Source organism: Gossypium raimondii, chromosome 4 (assembly GCF_025698545.1).
Source record: "Gossypium raimondii isolate GPD5lz chromosome 4, ASM2569854v1, whole genome shotgun sequence".
Classification (NCBI taxonomy): Eukaryota; Viridiplantae; Streptophyta; class Magnoliopsida; order Malvales; family Malvaceae; genus Gossypium; species Gossypium raimondii.
Window position 1 is genome coordinate 43,247,982 of NC_068568.1, and position 18,719 is coordinate 43,266,700.

The 18,719-nt window shown below is 30.8% G+C and overlaps 3 protein-coding genes across 4 annotated transcripts; 1 reads left to right on the forward strand and 2 right to left on the reverse strand.

Moving 5' to 3' along the window:
• Positions 1-5,110: 5,110 nt before the first annotated feature.
• LOC105779216 (hypothetical protein) lies at positions 5,111-5,965 on the reverse strand. Of its 2 annotated transcripts, none has more exons than XM_052629895.1 (2): positions 5,536-5,965; positions 5,111-5,210 (listed from the first exon to the last, which is right to left on the reverse strand). In XM_052629895.1, exons 1-2 carry the CDS (start codon positions 5,909-5,911, stop codon positions 5,152-5,154), a joined length of 435 nt encoding a protein of 144 aa, XP_052485855.1. In that variant the 5' UTR covers positions 5,912-5,965; the 3' UTR covers positions 5,111-5,151. The 2 variants fall into 2 exon arrangements, with proteins under 2 accessions (XP_052485855.1, XP_012458448.1); XM_012602994.2 differs by having other exon boundaries at positions 5,111-5,380.
• Positions 5,966-7,340: 1,375 nt separating this feature from the next.
• LOC105780294 (40S ribosomal protein S9-2) lies at positions 7,341-9,451 on the reverse strand. Its single transcript, XM_012604535.2, has 3 exons — positions 9,291-9,451; positions 8,362-8,743; positions 7,341-7,757 (listed from the first exon to the last, which is right to left on the reverse strand). Exons 1-3 carry the CDS (start codon positions 9,316-9,318, stop codon positions 7,574-7,576), a joined length of 594 nt encoding a protein of 197 aa, XP_012459989.1. The 5' UTR covers positions 9,319-9,451; the 3' UTR covers positions 7,341-7,573.
• Positions 9,452-11,566: 2,115 nt separating this feature from the next.
• On the forward strand, positions 11,567-12,412 carry LOC105780976 (uncharacterized). Its single transcript, XM_012605530.2, has 2 exons — positions 11,567-11,924; positions 11,999-12,412. Exons 1-2 carry the CDS (start codon positions 11,620-11,622, stop codon positions 12,258-12,260), a joined length of 567 nt encoding a protein of 188 aa, XP_012460984.1. The 5' UTR covers positions 11,567-11,619; the 3' UTR covers positions 12,261-12,412.
• Positions 12,413-18,719: the final 6,307 nt, after the last annotated feature.

The following is an 18,719-nucleotide window of genomic DNA, read 5'->3' on the forward strand; positions in this document are numbered from 1 at the left end:
ATGGAGGGGCAGACAAACACATCTTTCCGACAATGGTTGGGCACAATGGAGCCGTGGCAATGGGCTCAAAGTTTTGACGAGGGGATCAACGCTGTTTTGTTAAAAACACGTCATCTTCCGATTGCATCTGTATTTTCTGCTACTTTCTACAGGCTAGCTACTTTGATACCAAGAATGGGTCAGCAGCAAGTTGACCAGATTGAGGCGGGACACGTGTTTGTCAAACATGTCAGGGATACAATGGTCGCAAACCGTCGATTGGCAAGGTCAATGAATGTAGAAATATATTCACGACGACTGGAAACATTTCGAGTTACTGAGAGCATCAGTCGTCGACCTGGTATACCAACTAGGTCCTACGGAGTTTATCTCCGGAACCGACGGTGCGAGTGCAGAAGGTTTGAAACACTTCATTATCCATGTGCACATGTCGTGGCAGCGTGTACTAAAGTTAACGTCAATGTTGAACAATATGTCGATGATGTGTACACGCTGGAGCGCACATTGCGTGTCTGGGAAAATGAGTTCCCCGTCTTGCCTGACCTATCAACGTGGGAGGTGCCTTTGACGACTTTCGAGCTTCTCCCAGACAGAGGGCTGCGGAGGAATCCGAGAGGTCGTCCGCAGTCAAGCAGAATCCGTAATGAAATGGACATCAGGGAGAAGTCTGACAGAAAGCGTTGTGGAATATGCGAGTTAAGTGGTCATAGTGGAATAAATGCCCTAACCAAAACTTTCATGTTGGACGATCGTCCGGATCGGTCGTAATTAACCTAATATTGTAAAATTTTATGTGTAATGATAAAAACTATACAAATGATTATGATTACATTGTATCCAAATTAAGTTATAAAATAGTATATGGCGTTTGGAATTATTAATATTATATCGAAAATGGAGGCATATAACCTTAAATTAAGCTTTAATATAATGCAACTTTAAAATAATTATATTGATAAAAAGAAATTGAACAATAACCATGGCCCAGCATGATGCAGATCCCATGGCACATGTTTGTACATTAACACGTTTGTACTTTTTTGTATCAATTTAATTATTCTAATTTAATTATTCTAGTTTCAGTTATTGTGGTTATTGTTCAATTTCTTTTTACCAATTTAATTATTTTAAAGTTGCATTATATTAAAGCTTAATTTAAGGTTATATGCCTCCATTTCATCAAACGAGACATTTTTATTAAATGTCATTGCTATTTGTTGCTGACATTCAAATACACATCCAACACTTGTTGTCAAGATGGCACCGTCGAAATAAACGCATACAAAGAACTTAGCATCCATCTTCAATATTTAATCTGTCAAAAAATAAACAAAATCTCGTAAAACATCTCGCACGGATAATAAATAACTTAAATAAAAAAATTAATGTTTCAATATTCAATTTTGCACATGAAAGCCATTTAACCACTAATCCTAATAACTAACACAATAATAATATTAATAATTTTATATACAAAATAATACTAACTAAAATTATTAATAACTAACTATAAAAATAATAGTAATTTTTACTAACAATAATACTAAGTAACATCTTAATAATAATAATAATAATAATAATAATAATAATAATAATACTATAAAATTTTTTATTTTTTTGTAATATTTTGATAATAAAACCCTAACTAAAACTATTAATTTGAGTTTTATTGATTTTAATCTTAATAACTAAACTAAAACAAAAAAAATACAAATTATACAAAAAATAACAACAAAATAATCAATTATTTTTAAAAATAACTTTTTTCTCTCTTTTTCTTTTTTCATGAGACCTCTTATTTCTTTTCTTTTCTTCTGATTTTTCTTGTTTCAGCTGGACAGAGTTCGTGTTTATAACACGAGTGGTGCCGCCAACAGGGAACCCTTGTTTGGTGCCGCCAACAGGGTTCCCTTGTTTGGTGCCGCCAACAGTGTTCCCTTGTCCCAGGGAGTTGTCAAATCAATCCAGGTTTTTTTTCTTTTTTTTTTGGTTTTTTTGTTTTTTTATATATTTTGGTAAATAAAAAAATTATATATATTTTGGTAAATAAAAAAAATTTATAACATTTTGGTAATTTTTAATTTTTTTATATTATTTTTGTAAAAACCCAATTTTGGACTATAGAATTTATAACAAAATATATATATATATAATGCATTTATGAAAATAAAGAACATTATATAAATATATATATATATTATAACACATGTGTTGAAAATATAAGTTTGTATTTAAGCAAATAAAAAACATAGACATGTATATATATATATATATATAGATATTCATTAGAAAAATATATAAATACATACATGTACATATATACAAAAGTAAAAAAATTGAAACTAAATATAAAAGTATATATATGTATATAAAAGTTAGGAAGTAAAATAAAATAAAAACATATGTATAAAATATATATAAGCATACATATACTATATATAAAACAATATATATTACATAAAAACAATGCATGCGCATGAATATACAAATAATAATAATAATAATAATAATGATACAAGATTAATGATGCCACATAATAGTATTAATAATATTAAAATAATTAATTTAATAAAAAACTAAAATAACAAATAGAGAATTAAATAGCATCAATAATCAAAGACCAATGAATTTAAAACAAAGAGTATAAAATAAAAAATATAAGGCCAAATAAAATGTAAACAAATTTGAAAATAATGAATTTGAAAATGAATAATAAGGAAAAGAGATTAGAAATCAACAATATACAAATCAATAAATAAATTATACACAAATCACCAAAATAAGAACGCAAGAGAGAGAGAAATTTGAGTAAATACTCTTAAGAATTATTATTACTCCCCACTTTCGTCCTTTACAATGAAGGGAGAGGCATCTATTTATAGTTGAGCCTCCCAAAATCCAATGGTACAGATTAATTACATCAACGGCTAAGATTAAAAGGTATCTACAAATTAAATCTCTAAGATTACAAAATCATATCTTCTAAGATTGCATATCATATCTAAGATTACATACCATATCTAAGATTGCATATCCTTGAAGATTATGTTTCCATGACCTTCAACCTTTTCAAGTAATGGGTCATCCCGATCGAGCCAAATGATATAATTTTGGACTTTATTTTATTATTTTGGGTTTATTATTTTTTTATGAGCCCAAGCTAAATTGGCCTATTACAGAATCAATCTATACTGATTCTTAAGTCAACTGATTTGATGTCTCTCCCATAATTCTCAATCTAACCAGCCCAATTCGGACAACCATGGGCATAAGGATTATAAGTTTAAATAACTTATAATTTAATCCCATCATATTCATATATATGAATCTTTGAATATATTACATGATACAATACTTAAATTATTTATAATTCTCCAATAAAATATTACACTTTTAAGCATATGTAAATTCAAAATTTTCAAATGGTTACAACAACAATAATATCGATCTAGATAAGATTCCGTCCATATTGTATTTACTTTATTTATATGGATAATTGATTTGAATATTTGAATTGATACTCATTTACATATTTAATTCTTGTTTAAATTTATAAATATATTTTTCAAAAGAAATTAATAAATTTGAATATCTAACTTATAATATTCTAAAATTTTAGTATCAACTTTCACGTCGAATCAAAATAAATTAAATAATTTTAATACAATAAATTATTTCAAAAATTTTATATAAAATGATTAAATTTAGGTTTTCAATATCTTTATGGGTTATGGACTTATTTGATTTTTTTATTTTAATTTCAAGACTAAATTAAAATTTGATTTTTAATGATTAAATTGATTTCCAATTTATGGGAAATTAATCTTGAAGCTAACTTTTTTAAAGGGATTAAAGTGGCTTGTTTAGATTATGTTGAGCTTCGGGTTTAATTTTATTTGACTAAGAGGTATTTTGAGAATTAGTCTAATTTAGAATATGATTAAATTAAACTTAATTCACTATAAAATAATTTGAGTTAGGTTTTAGATTAAATTATAAATTAATTTGACTTAGAATGATTAAAACTTGTTTAAGATTAAAATTAGACTAATTGTTATGAAGATGAAAATTTAGATTTAGTTTTAATAAGTTTGTATGTTTTCTAAAATGAAACAAAAGAGGTAGACGAATCGTCGAAAGCGAAGGGTTTTCAGATGATTCTTGAATATCTGGTAAAACGTGTCTGGAAGCTTTCAAATATAATCCATATGTTGTACAGTATAGGAATCTCCATATTGTTTATTGCCTTGTGCATCTAGGAGTATTGCTATTGTTGCGCTTTGCGTATTGGTGTTCAGTTAATTATTAATTAAGTCACATATAACGCACACTAAAGTGTTGTTGTTGTTATAAGATAGTCGTGTGTTTGAACATATTTCCTATATGTGTTAGATCAGAAAATTTTAAATTATGAATTTTATTTATATTGATACGTTATGAAAATGGACAGCCAATAAAAATATTTTATGTAATTATATGAGTTGAGAAATCATTCAACCGTCATTTTCGAGGACTTGATGTATTTAAAATGTGTTTTTAAATTAACTTTAATATTTTTAAAGCTTAAATTTGGACAACACCATTAAATTGGGTAATAATTAATGAGTTCGTGATTGAGTAATACCGTCAAAAATCTCTGCAAAACTTTGACATATACTTAGTTTCATAAGATTATTTGGTCATTTTAAATCCATTAACTGATAGGTTATTTGTTAAATTATTTTTATTTTTATAAACATGATTTTATTAAATGGTTTATTAATTATTTTTATGTTTATATTTTATATTTTTATGTGTGTAATTGAAAAATGGATTAAGTGAATTGCTTCCACCATGAGTGTGACGTGCCGCATCTAGTCCGAGCATTGGGCTGGGTTTGGGTTTACATTAGTTAGATAATAAATCATTTCAAATTTCAAATAAATTGATGCATATAAATATAATTAAAAAATAATATTTAATTAATTATTAAATGAACAAGATAATTGCATAACCTATCCTAAAATAATTATTTAAAATATTCATACTAATATGGGGATGAATAATTTTGAATAAAAGTTTATCCCCATTTTTTCAAAATTGCAACTTATTTTTGGATAATTAAGGAGAATTTTTATTTACAAGAAAACAAAAGAAAGAAAATTTTACCGGCTACGTTGAGCTGTAGAATGATTCCATTGTACATTTGATACTGCTTTGTACATCATGATCTACAGATGAAAAACAGGATTTCTCCATCTAATTAAAACCCTAACTAATTAAGATTTCATAATTAAACGCTACTCCATTCAATTCATCTTCAAGCTTTCCCACACTAATTAAGCTAAACACTGCAAGTCTCCCTCAATGCAAGGTTCGCTAATCCTTCTCTAAAAACTCCCTGCCGTAATTTCAAATTAATGCAATTATTAAAAAAATCATTCTCGCGAGGGTCTGATTATTAGAATTCAAAAAGAACGAACGTTTCTTCGCATCCAAACAGGTTGAGGAGAAAACAAAGAAAGTTTTTAAGAAAAAGAAAAATAGAAAACAAACCTTGATTGATTTCGGTAGGTTCAGTGTAAGGCCTTTTAACGTTGCCCTTGCCGCTGAGAGGCGAACAAGGCAAGATCGGTCTCGAAACAAGAACCACGTTGACACGTCGTCGTCGTCGTCGTCTTTCATCAAAGCCTCCACCTCCAACACCTCCTCCATATACGACGTCATTCTTATTATTCTCGTCATCGCCGCCGAAGAAATCTTCGCCGAGATGCGACTCTTCCTCTCTTATCCTTAAAACCTGATTATGAACTTTCTCCACTTTCTTCTTCATCTGCACCACCACAGATCTCGGCGACTCCGATTCCGCCTCCTCCGTCGACGAATCACCACTATCCACCTCCATAATCGGAACCTCCTTCTTCGCCTCCATCTAGTGGGTATCTCTTATTAGTTTTTTTCTTTTTTTGGTTCTTCTTTCCTTTAACGTGGGATTTTTTAGGGTGGCGGGGGAATTTATAGGAGGGAAAGAAGAGATTAAAACGGTGAGTTTTCTGTGGGGTTCTGCAATTTCTTGTGGAAAGACACGTGGCAGTAGAGTGAGACAAGAGGCAACTATCAGTTGGTGTACGAAAAGACATGTGATGAAAAGGACTAGTCAAAAGGGTTCTGAAACGGTGCCGTTTTATTAGGCTTGGAGTTTCATAGGGTATTTAACGATTCGCCACGTGGCTTACTATTGCCACGTTATAAGAGTTTGAGCTCGAGATCTTTTTGCCCTTTAAGGTAAGCTTTAAAATATGGAGGTGGAGGGAAATAAGTGGAGGATTAGTCAATTTCAAAAAATCCTAATTTGCATGCATGATTGAGCATTAAAGTCTGAAATTATTTGATTGGAGTACACGTGGCATGGTCGGTATGCGTGTGGGAGAGGTTCATCCACTGTACGCGTGGCACCAAATTACCATATACTTTTTTTTTAATTATTTTTATTTTTCATGTAGATATTGAGCTAATTTTGTGGTTTTTGTGGAATGTTCACCATTGCTTCGCTTTCCAAGTTGTTCAAAGACACGACACTTTCAAATTTATAATATATATCTATATCCACAATCACACATTTACGTAAAATTTCATATCTCAACATTTTAATTTTACTTATCCAATGTTCTAAACGGAAGAGGAAATTTTATTGATATTAAACCATCACAAATGAATGAAATGAGTCACAAAGATCTCAGTACAGATTGAAAATCAAGTCATACCAAGGAACACGAACATCACATATACAAATTATATCACAGGGCATCACAATCTCACAAACCAAGTATTTGACAATCTTGTCATTCAAAAATCAACAAAACCTCAAATCCTTTATATTAGGCATAGGCAAAAACAAGTTGGGTTGAACCAAAGAAACCAAATCACCATGGATTCAAAAACCCTACACCCAATTTAAAATTTAATAGACTAGAGGTTGAAGAGATGTCCGAAATGGAGAAATGAAAAGATGAAACAATGAAGCAAATGAGACGGGAGTGATCAACAATAAGAAGAGCCGTTGGACTGCTGCCTGCCTATTGTCCCAACAATGAGAGGGGAAAAGGGAGATGGTAAAGACTAAGGACGCAATAAAGAGAAGAAAGGAGAGAGATGCCTTTAAGCAGCAGCTGGAAAAGCACAGTTTTCTCTTTAATTTAGTTTGGAACAGAAACAGGTAGAGAGGAAAGGCATTTGATGTTAGCTATAACATCTTATATTTATTATGTTAAATTTTCTTTTGTATTTATTAACTATATCTTCTGCATGTTGATTATACAAAATACATATCTATTATCAATCAAAATGGTGGAGCTTGATAGTATAGAGAACACAATAATAAAGATTTTTTTTTTTTTTAATCTTAAAACAGCACACTTAATTAACTTCAAATCCGACCAAAACAGCAATAGTAAATGCAAAACATATATCAAGATCCACTACAACAAAGTTCTGGAAACAAAACTCAAAACCATGTCTACCAATGGAGGATATTGTAAGTTCCAAACAAAGGCTTTTAAAGGGTTCCTAGTGGTGGTTGATAGTAGCCTAAGGTTTACTCTTCATCATCTTCATCACCATCTCCACCAGCAGCCTTCTTGGCAGCTGCTCTCTGGTTCTTTCTCTTCACTCTTCCAGGGCGGCCACCTCCAAACGGACTAGTAAGAGAGAAATCAATATGCTTTTGGGAGTCGACCCTCACCATGAAGGACGGGATGTTCACAACCTGCCTCCCGACCCTATCAAGTAAATACCGACCATCAGGATAAAACATTCAGAGCATCTATAACACCAGGATACAACTTGATCAAACTCAAGTAAGCTTTGAACCTCAAATTTCAAGTTGACTCAAGCTTCTTAAAGCTAGAGCTCAACCTGGTTACACAACTAGGCTTAACAAATATGAAAAGGCTCAACAAGAAATCATATATAGGAATATGCAAAGCACAAGGCAATAAATTGCAACAACTAGCAAATCAGCATATCAGAAATCGGTTAGGAATTTGGCAGATAACTAGTTGCAGCCTAACAAATAAATGCTTCAAGGGAAAGAATGTTTTCCAAGTGTATATCATGAAAACATACATCTTCTCTAAACCAAAGCCTCATTCAAGCTGTTGAAGCAAACTCATACCATTCAAACTAACACTAATCACTTAAGGGCACATTACAAAAGACGGCTGACAGATATATAAAATGAACATGAGGGAATAAAACAAATGAATTGTTGCAGGCAAAATACCAACTTTCACATTTAAATACATTGACAGCTGTATTTACTATGTCATTTGAGAAGCAAATATGGGAACGCACTGTATAATAAGAAATATAGAAAGCTTCTACCTTATGTGTCGTTGCCTGATCAACACACGTGCATGGTGAATTGACTTGGCCATACCAGTCTTGAACACAAGCGTTTGCAAACGACGCTCAAGGAAGTTTTCAACAGTCAAAGCCAAGACATAATCAAGCTTGTTCTGGCTCTCATCCAAAAGTCCATACCTGTTCATCCTACGAAGAAGGGCTTCACCTTCAAAAATACGACGAGGGTTCTTCTCATCAAGAGTGAGAAGGTCCCTAGCAGCATTACGGATGCGGCTCAAAGCATACTGAACCCTCCACAGCTCCCTCTTGCATCGGAGCCCATACTCTCCTACAAGCCTCAACTCAGCATCCAATCGTTCCTTCTCATACGGACGTCGTGGCTTCTTAAAGGTCTTCCCATCTACAACCACACAACAATTTAATAATAGAAAAAAATAATCTCCTTTACTTAGGAAGTCAGGGACCAATAATCTAAAAAGTACTTCACAATTAGGATCCAAGAATACCATCAATTAGCCAGCATTTCTCAAGATTCAAACCCGAGATTTGAAAGTTGGTATCTTTCTAACAGCTAAATCAATTATACTATAATCTTCTATTTATTTACCAAAATGTGTTCAAATTAAGTATATCAACATCTAACAGATAGATCAAAGCGGCTAATAATTACTAAATTTATAGCATAATCCAAGCTTTAAATCATTTCTAACATTCTAAACTAGATTAAACAAAATAAACCCAGCTACATTATTAACCAAAATGAGAATAAAAGTATCATAATATCTAAATACAGATACCCATTTATAAGAACCAAATATAATTAAAATGGAAAATAAAAATAAAACTTCAATACTACAATCTTAGTTGAAACTATAGATTGAGCTAAAAATTCTGAAAAAGAAAAAAGGTAAAGCGAGGAAAAAAAGAGGAGAATGGAGTTATCTTACAGTTGCGGTAGAAACTGACGTGAACCATGGTAGCGTCGGCTCCTCGTCAAAGGCGAGAAAATAAAGATACAAGGAAGGGAAGAAGCCGAGGTAAGGAAGGGAAAGGAGGCGAAGCGAGATCATTATATACTAGGGAAACCCTAAACCCTAATGTTTCCATCCTCTTCCATTTTGGGGATTTAGTGGGCTGCTCCATTTGAATAAAGGTGGGCCTTTGGGTCTTTCAATTTTGGGCATATTGAAATTTAATAACCATAACTAAAATATGTGATATTATGTATATAGAATAACTTTAAAACTCGTGGTTAATGTCTACTTGAAACACGCTTAATGTTAATATATTAATAATTTTTATTTTATTTTTAAAAATATTAAAACATTATCAAATATTATAATGTTGAATATTACTAAACATGCATGTTTAATTATATATATAAATTATTATAAATTATTTAATATTACAAATTTATTTTAATAATAAATTTTAAAATAATAATTTTAAATTTTAAATAATATTTTAATATATTAATGAAAAATATTTATGTTTATATTTAATAAAAATATGTTGCAATTTATAAATATTTAATAATAAATATTTTACAGTTCAAAATATGAATATTTCAATTATATAAATATTAGTGTTTATTTAAATCATGCTTAGCTTCATTTATCCTCCCAACTCTAATGTGTTACTATCTACTGTCATATATTAATATATGTAATTTAAATTAAATTTTAATTAAGTATGGCTTATTATTAAATTTTAATTGTCAAAAGGAAATGCTATTATAATATTTTTAACAAATATATTTATGTTGTGTTTGTTTCAGAAAGAACAACTTTTAAAAATAATTTTAGAAAAATTTATCAAACAACGAAAATATTTTACAGAATCATCCAAATACTAGAATATATAAGCTTTTTCAAAAGTCAATTTCCAGATGATGTTTTCAGTGAAACAAACGTGACCTTATATTAAGTCTACACCAACTCAATTGTGACATTACTAAACTATCCTCTCATATACAAATTAAGTTATATTTTATAAGAATATTTTTGTCTTTTTATATATAATAAATCAATAAAAATTGATCCTACATAATAAACATGTAATTTTACCACTATAACCAAAAGCAAAGGTAAAAAAGTCAAGAGACATAAAACGTTCCAGCAACAAAAAGTAAAGTTTTGGAGAAAACCAAAAGAAAATTAAAACCAAACAACAGTTCCAAAAACCAGAAAACTAAAGAAAACCTTAAACACAGACCTCTCCTCTCTTGCAGAACGAAACGTTCGAAGCTAGTTGAAATCCTCTCTGAGATTGGTTAATGGGTTTACATGCAGCATTAATTCATTTTTATATCAACTTTTGATAAATATATTTGTTATATAATTTTTCACGTACCATAAATCTAGTATTTATTATATCGGATAAAATTAAAATTTGAAATGGGTAAACTACATCCAATGTTAGTAAGTTTATATTTCGGTCATTAAACTTTAAAAAGTTACAAAATTATCATTAAACTAGTTTAAAAGCTTTTATTTAAGTCACTGGACTATTAAGATCGTTACTATTAAAATAATTCATTGACCATTTTTGTAACTTTTTAAAGTTGAATAACCAAAACGTAAATATTCTAATAATTTAGTGACCTTTGGTGCAGTTTATCCTCTTAAAATTTGGGTAATCCCTCCCAACCCTGTGCCTTCGCCTTGTTCAAATGGTTTTAGTGGCTTTGGAATAATCTATTCTGTTTTTTTTTTTTTTTTTGTATATAAGTGCCTAGTTTCGTCTGACCCAACAAAACCAAACAAATAAATAAAAATAAAAATAAATTCTATTTACAAAAAAATAATGGCTCAAATATAAAAAACCTAAAAAAAATAAAGCCCAAGCCCACAACCTAAACTTTTTCGTTTTTTAAAATAAAATTGATTTCAAAAAGATTTCGACTATTTGAATTATTATTTAATTAATAAAATATTTTATTTAAATTTATTTATTAAAAATAAATATTAAATACTTTAAATAATAAAACATACTTTTAAATGTAATCGCACCCAAAATAGAATTAAAAATAAGTATATATATATATATATATTCTATTCCTGGTTATGCCAGCCATGGACAGTACACTTTGCATATAAATGCCCTGAAGATAGCTACAAATTAGGAGTAATATATTAAAAAATCGCAAATAGATATATTTTTGGATATTGTTGATCCCTACTTGATTTGACAACATTAACTTTTTTTATATAACTGCCTATCTGTGTTCATTCCTTTGATCAGATCACCATCATCATCTTGTAATAAAAATCGATCATGGCTGTGACCATCAAACGAGCGGCCCTTATCGTTGCCGGTCTTGGCGTCTTATCATTCATATTGGGAGTCATAGCCGAAAACAAAAAGCCAGAAGCTGGAACCCCAATTCCTGGTAAAGGTGTGGTTATATGCAAGTATCCAAGGGATCCCTCCCTGGCCCTGGGCTACCTATCGGTTGCATTTCTGACGCTATCGACTATCGCTGGCTATTGGTCTCTGTTTTACCCTTACAAAGGGAAATCTGTTCCACACTCTGTCCTCTTTCAAAGCGCCAGTTTCTTCGTCTTCTTCAATATTGCCTTGTAACCCACTGCTCTCTCTCTCCATCATCATTATTATTATGTGATTCAATGATTTCCGTAATTGTGTATGGCAGGATTACAAGTGGGGTAGCAGCCACACTGCTGTTGTGGCCAACGATCACGGAGCACCTTCACTTGATTCGCAATGTTCATCACAATCCCACCACCACATGCCCTACTGCTAAGACTGGACTCCTTGGTGGTGGTGCCTTTGTATCCCTGGATTCGGCCCTCTTCTGGTTAGTTGCCCTTATGTTGGCTGATAATGCCCGACATGATCACTTTTATGATGTTGAAAAACACAGCAAAGCTCAGGTTCTCCCAGATGGCTGCTGATTACCATGTCAATAGGGGTGCTGTGTAATGTAGTTCATGCCTCATCAACACCCAACTATCTGTATCTTTATCTTTCTGTATATGGTTTACACTTTGTTCCTATTTCACAGTATTTCTTCAGAAAAAGAAAATTTAAATTTCACCTTCTTTTACTTCTGAATCTTAAATTCTACACTTTGATCATGATAATTATTTATTATATTTGGATCATTCAGCATTATTGCCACTTAAATTAGTAAATACTATGAAAGACAAAACATAGCAAGTGTTAAATATTTTCGGTCAAAATAATAAGTTAATAATTAAAATTTATTTAATTTTTAGAATTAACGTATTTTCTATATTATTTTTAATTCATAAAATTTAATTTTTGATGATTACTCAACACTGGTTCTCTCCTTTTAAATCTCATAAAAGAAAAATGGAAAACAAGATTCAATTACTTTATTTAATTTATTTGATTAACTTTTTAAAAAGTGACGTGTGATGTGAAATTTAACCCTTAAAATCTTTTCCTTTATTTTGATATTATATCTCTTCTGTAAATAAATTGAAATTACCATACAAAACAGGGTAAATTAGAAAAAAGAAAATATCGGTTTTAAAAGATATTTAGTAAAGTACGTCATTTTATTTTTCAAATTTAGAGAAATAGACAGATTTTAGAGAGAGAAGTACAAAATACGTAGCAAACGTATCGGAAAACACTTTCTACAAAACACGTTTTCTCTTATTACATTAGATTTTTTAGTAGGAGAGGAATCAAAAACAAAGTCACTAATATTTAACCATCTAACCAAAGAAACTCGTTTTGTAGAAAATGTTTTCTGACATGTCAACTTAAAACGCTTACTGTAGAAAACGTTTTCTATTTCTCTATTTAAAATCAATTTATTTCCCTAAATATGCTCGGAATTTGATATTGTATTACAAGTGAGTTTACATTTAGAGTCCAAAAGTCCTTCAAATATCCAAGAGATCCATTCACATTAATTTTATAAATGATAATAATATCATTTATTTCCAATGTCACATCACTTTTAAAGAAATATGACTTTGCTCAATTAATAATTTGATAGGTCTATTCACATATTTCAATAAGCACATTAAGGCATTGTATAATTTATTAAATGGATACTTCAAAAGAATATTAATATTTTAAATAATCAAACCAACTTTTTATTTCGAGCTTATCAACACTCTTAACAATAGAAAAACAAATTAGTGGATAAGATTTGGATTTAAACTTAAAAAGCGATCAAAGTTATTAATAAAAGACAAAGAATATAATTTTCTCTCATTAGCCTCCCTCTCTTCCTAGTTCAATTAAGGGTTTGCTTTTCTATTAAATAGACATTAATTGCATTTTACTAATTCAATTAAGGTTTTACTTTCTCTTCCTATAAATAGATGACACCATTAATATTGTTATTCTCTTTGAAAATAGTGAGAATTTATTTCTAAGTATAAATTTTATTTTTCGAGAATAGTAATTTTATCGGTTTCTATAAGAGAGAGATTAACTTTCTTACAAATTTGAAATTGTTCGAGCCCACAATTGAAGTAGTTCGTGATACGAGAATAGCGGAGAAGACCATTCGGTTGAAAGCCGGGAACGTCAAGGATTCGTCTTGCACAAAGCACATGTACTTTTCGAGAAAAAAATTATTGCTATAAATATCACAAACCAGCTCGATTTTCAAATTTTATTTTTCGCTTTGCAAGAAAATTGATTTCAAACCGACAAAATACAATCACTTTCATTGCACATTTGCAATTCTGTCTGTTGGATCTAGTGCCTTGAGTGTAGTATATTCGTTTGTAAACTTATTATTTTTTTGAACAGATTGAATAACAAAACAAATTCATTGATTATATTAATATACTTTGTATGATTGTCCTCATATGGTTTTTGCATGCAAAGCAAAATGGAAGCAAATGTTGCTCATTGATTTTCTAATGTTTAAACTAATACTAAGCGATATTATGTTGTCAGATCATAATATGGAAAGACAACTTATATTAGTAGACAAACCTAAACATGTCCTTAGTTTAATTGGAAATGAGCAAACCAATTGAAAGACTAATATGTCGTATATCAAGTCCAATTAGGGAGATACTTTGTCTTGGGCACCGAAGCAGATGACTCCTAGAAGATAGAGACATAGATGTAACTGACTGGACTGACAATACATTGGATTGGACCCAAGAAAATAGATCTTGAATCCGTTTATGAATTTATTTATTTGTGACGTTCATAGTATGGCATACCTAAATCCTAAGTGGAAGATGAGTTATGTATGCATGACTCGTATACTTTGATGTAAGTAAAAACCTGAGTTCGAATAGATAATGAACTGAAGGCTGGTGCGATGGGTGCACAACTTCTATAGTTTGTAGTGTCATTCACATTTATAGTGGAATTCATAATCCGAAACATGGGTAAATGATATCATCTCATTGGCATTACATGGTTGATGAAAGTAAACGTGGTCACAGGTCGTTTATCTTTGTGATGGATAACTTGATCATTGTTTGATGTGATTGGCATTTTAATGAAGAAAGATGTAATGATTACCATGAGATAAAATAGGATCATATTGGGAGAACGGATATTATCCCAAAGATATTAAGAATATCCTATAAGGGTAACACACTTATGACAATGTCATTGGATGAGCATCAATCGAGTTGCTTTCGTAATGGTATGCTGTTGAGGAGAGCTTAGCCACGATACTATAGTTGAATGACTTTGTGACTAAATAAATTTATAATAAATAGGCGAAAAGCTGGAACTTAATTATAAATTATTCGAGCATCAATTGCATATGTCCAATTGGTCCATCCTCTAGCTTGTTGAAACAAAAAATGAATTGCATGTTGAATCAAATGAGCAGAAATAAATAAAAATGGTGAAATGGAGAAATAGAAAACATTTGGAAATTATTAAGGTTTTCTCAAAAATGAAAATGAAAATAAGAAATGAATTTATTTAGAAATGAGTAAGGATTTCTCAAAAATGATCGAAAGATTGAGTTTATATTTTTGAGCTATTTTAAAGCCCAAAAATGAAAATGAACCACACGATCATGGTGAACAAGTTGAATGATGAAATATTAAATATATTTTCTCAAAAAATTTATCAGGGGTAAAATCATCATAATTTTACCGAGAGTAAAATTGGGATGAGAAATTTATTTAATATAAATATTGAAGCTTATTTTGGGAAATAGAAAAATAGAATCGGGTGGGATCAAATTACAAAGTACTGAGTCAAAAAGTTTAGAAAAGTAGTTATAATTGGACCCGATGTGAGAGAGGCCCAAAATCCCCTCATAGAACATGAAGGGGCAACCCTAGTAGGAATACTAGGGGTGTGCTGCTCACCCTAATCCTACTCTAAGTAGAAAGTGTTTTCCTATTCGAAATAAACTTCTGTAATTCCATAAGGGTTCTACCTTCTCTCCTTATAAATGGATGGCATCGATAGAGCTATTTACACAACTTTCAGATATCGTTATTCTGCCTGAAAATAGAGAGACTTTTATTCTCTAAAAATTAAATATATTTTCTGAAATAACGATTCTGTCAATTTCTATTTGAGAAGAGAAATTTCGTTTTCACCCCAAAAGAAAAGAAAACTATTTTTATTTTTTGTGTTTGATTTGAATCGTTCAAGCCCATACTCGAAGCAATTTGTGGTACGAGAATAGCGGAGAATATCATTTGGTTGAAAGTCGGGAACAATAAGGATCCATCTATCCAAAAACACATGTACGATTTCTGTCTAGGGTTTCTTGCTATAAATATTACAAACTGAGTTGGTTTTCAAAATTTTTATTTTTCACTGTGCAAGAAAATCGTTTTCAAAATCGAAAATTTTCCAACATTGTCATCCCGGATTGCCCGACAACGATGACTACTAGAACATGTACATTTTACCACCTCGGGTTTCCAGACAACGATGGCTTCTAATTATTATACATGACCCTATAACATGTCAATTATATCCGCCTCTACCCGAACAGCTAATAGGATAACCAATGTTTCAATTTCATATTATAAACAATTCAATATCATAATACCATACCATTTCTATCAACAATTCATATCACAAATCACATGTCATTTAGGAATACAAATCATACTCATTGCATGTAATTTCCACACTCTGATTTTGGTAAGTTTTGATCTCATTAATGTTTAAGGAGTACCGGTTGGAAATGAACATGTTTAGATCACATTGTATGTAATTTCCCTGATCACATATTGTATGTAATTTCCATGCCACACATCCATACTTGATCTATGTCATTTGGTTGTGTTAATATATGTGATCAGGGATGGATTTAGTTACGATATATGTAACGAAAATCGTCTTGGTTTTATGTTAATATAATTAATAGACGAGACTATTTGGAATACCTTTTAGATATGGTAGTAAGGTTTTGAGCTCATAAGGTTATATAATGACATGTAATTATAAAGTAATCTATATATATATATATATATATATGTGGTCCAAGTGGGAGATTGTTGGAAAAATATGGACATCACATGTATAATAGGCATAATTACGTGTTATTATTTACTATCATAAAATATTAGCTCAAATTAAAAGTGATCTAATTTGGTTAAAGTTTATTGAGCTTTAATTATTAAAGAAAGTATGAGTTAAATATATGTAGATACTTTAGTAATTAATTTCTAATTGATGATGGGCTGATTAGAGATTAGGATTAATGTGTGAAAGTTATATATTAGGGTTATGGTCCCCAAATTACACATATAGGTAACTTTTCTAATATCCCATATTTGGAAAATAGAGAGTCGACTTATCAAAATTGCTTGTGTGTTAATTTGGAAGATTAAAACTATAAGATTCGAAGATTTCAAAAAATTGATTAACTGAGTTATGTTTCAACATTTAATTTTATTCTTGATGATTTTACATGATAAATCTAAGATAATAAATTTTATATTAGATCTTATTTTTACGGTTCTAATAAATGATGCTCTAACACTCTCCCTACTAGGCTTGGCGTATGGAAAAGAAGATGCCTAACCAACCCTCACTGTGAGATATGCGGAAAAGCAGAGGAAACAATTGAACATTTACTTTTGAATTTGGTTAGAGCTGTTTGGTTCAAAGCCTGTCTAGGGTTGAGAATCTAAAGAGAGTGTATTAGTACTTTTGATGTTTGGTTCACTCAAATGATAGGTGCTTTGGGTAAACATATAAGGGAGAAGGATTAACTATCAGAAGTGTATACACTGCCTGCCTGGTATATATGGAAGAAGAGATGTGAAAAAGTGATGCAAGATAAAAATGTGGATGTCTGGTCTACGATTAGGAAATTAAAGATAGCAGTTACTGAGCCGGGAAACATTAATGAGCAAGAAGGGGAACAAAGGGAACCTGGAAGTTCTGATATTATTACCAAGAGATGGATTAAACCAGAGGAGGGGTGGCTCAAAATGAACTGTGATGGTGCTTTTGACACAGGGCCTGGTTCTGCAGGACTGGGAGTAGTGGTTAGAAATGGCCAAGGTTCGTTGGTTGATGGAGATGGAGCTAAAGTAATTGCGGATTATCCTGAAGTTATAAAAGCTTTAGCTGGGAAATTAGGTGTTGAATTAGCTGTAAAGAGGAAGTATGGTAAAATCATTCTTGAATCTGACTCAAAGATTGTTTGCCAAGAGCACTCAGCATAACTCCAGACGTAGATGGAAGCTCAAGCCTATACTTGTTTAGGTGGACGGGCTCATTTCCCAAATTCAACAAGTGAGAATCCAACATATTAAGCGAGAGGCAAATAGAGTAGCAGATTGGGTGGCTTCTCACTATAAGAGGGAGACGTGCATTGATGGTTGGCTTGACAGCCATCTCCCTTGGTGCATCTCCTGGACAAAGATAGGCTTCCAACTCCTCCTAGTGATTGTTAATTTTCCTAGTTGTGGTCTAGGAGAGAGGTCATGGTTTGTTCTTTTGACTTTTTGACTCTTGTTTACAAGTATTTCTTAATGAAACTTCGTTTGGCCAAAAAAATAAAAAGAAAAAGAAAGACAAAGAATTATCCTAAAGCTTCTATCAAAGTTCATCCTCTTGCATGAGGCTTAGCTACAAATTAGGGGTAATATATTGAACACTTGGCATTAGTTATTTTATTTACATATTTTAGCTATTATTGACCCCTACTTCTTTCTTTTTATAATAACTTATTTTAAATAAATTTTCATGTATTCACGATAATTACTTAAATTTTTTGATTAATTTGGATACATGAATTAATTTAAATCTATTTAATTTGAATAGAAGAAAAGTCTTAGTTTCTGAATTGTCATTATACACGAAATTTACTTAAAAGTACTTTCTTTTTTTTAATGCAGGAAGTAAGACTGATTTTAAGGTTAAAAATTAGTATATGATACTAGAAGGTTTCTTTGTCATCTTGTATC

What these genes read in the sequence shown, in the direction of transcription:
- LOC105779216 (XM_052629895.1), bottom strand. Translation starts at nt 5,911, where the DNA reads ATGGAGGCGAAGAAGGAGGTTCCGATTATGGAGGTGGATAGTGGTGAT. An exon ending in ACCTACCGAAATCAATCAAG is followed by an intron (nt 5,211 to 5,535) that starts GTTTGTTTTCTA and finishes TTTCATCTGTAG; the next exon opens with ATCATGATGTACAAAGCAGT.
- LOC105780294 (XM_012604535.2), bottom strand. Translation starts at nt 9,318, where the DNA reads ATGGTTCACGTCAGTTTCTACCGCAACT. An exon ending in CGTCAGTTTCTACCGCAACT is followed by an intron (nt 8,744 to 9,290) that starts GTAAGATAACTC and finishes GTGTGGTTGTAG; the next exon opens with ATGGGAAGACCTTTAAGAAG. An exon ending in ATCAGGCAACGACACATAAG is followed by an intron (nt 7,758 to 8,361) that starts GTAGAAGCTTTC and finishes TTTACTTGATAG; the next exon opens with GGTCGGGAGGCAGGTTGTGA.
- LOC105780976 (XM_012605530.2), top strand. Translation starts at nt 11,620, where the DNA reads ATGGCTGTGACCATCAAACGAGCGGCCCTTATCGTTGCCGGTCTTGGC. An exon ending in GTCTTCTTCAATATTGCCTT is followed by an intron (nt 11,925 to 11,998) that starts GTAACCCACTGC and finishes TGTGTATGGCAG; the next exon opens with GATTACAAGTGGGGTAGCAG.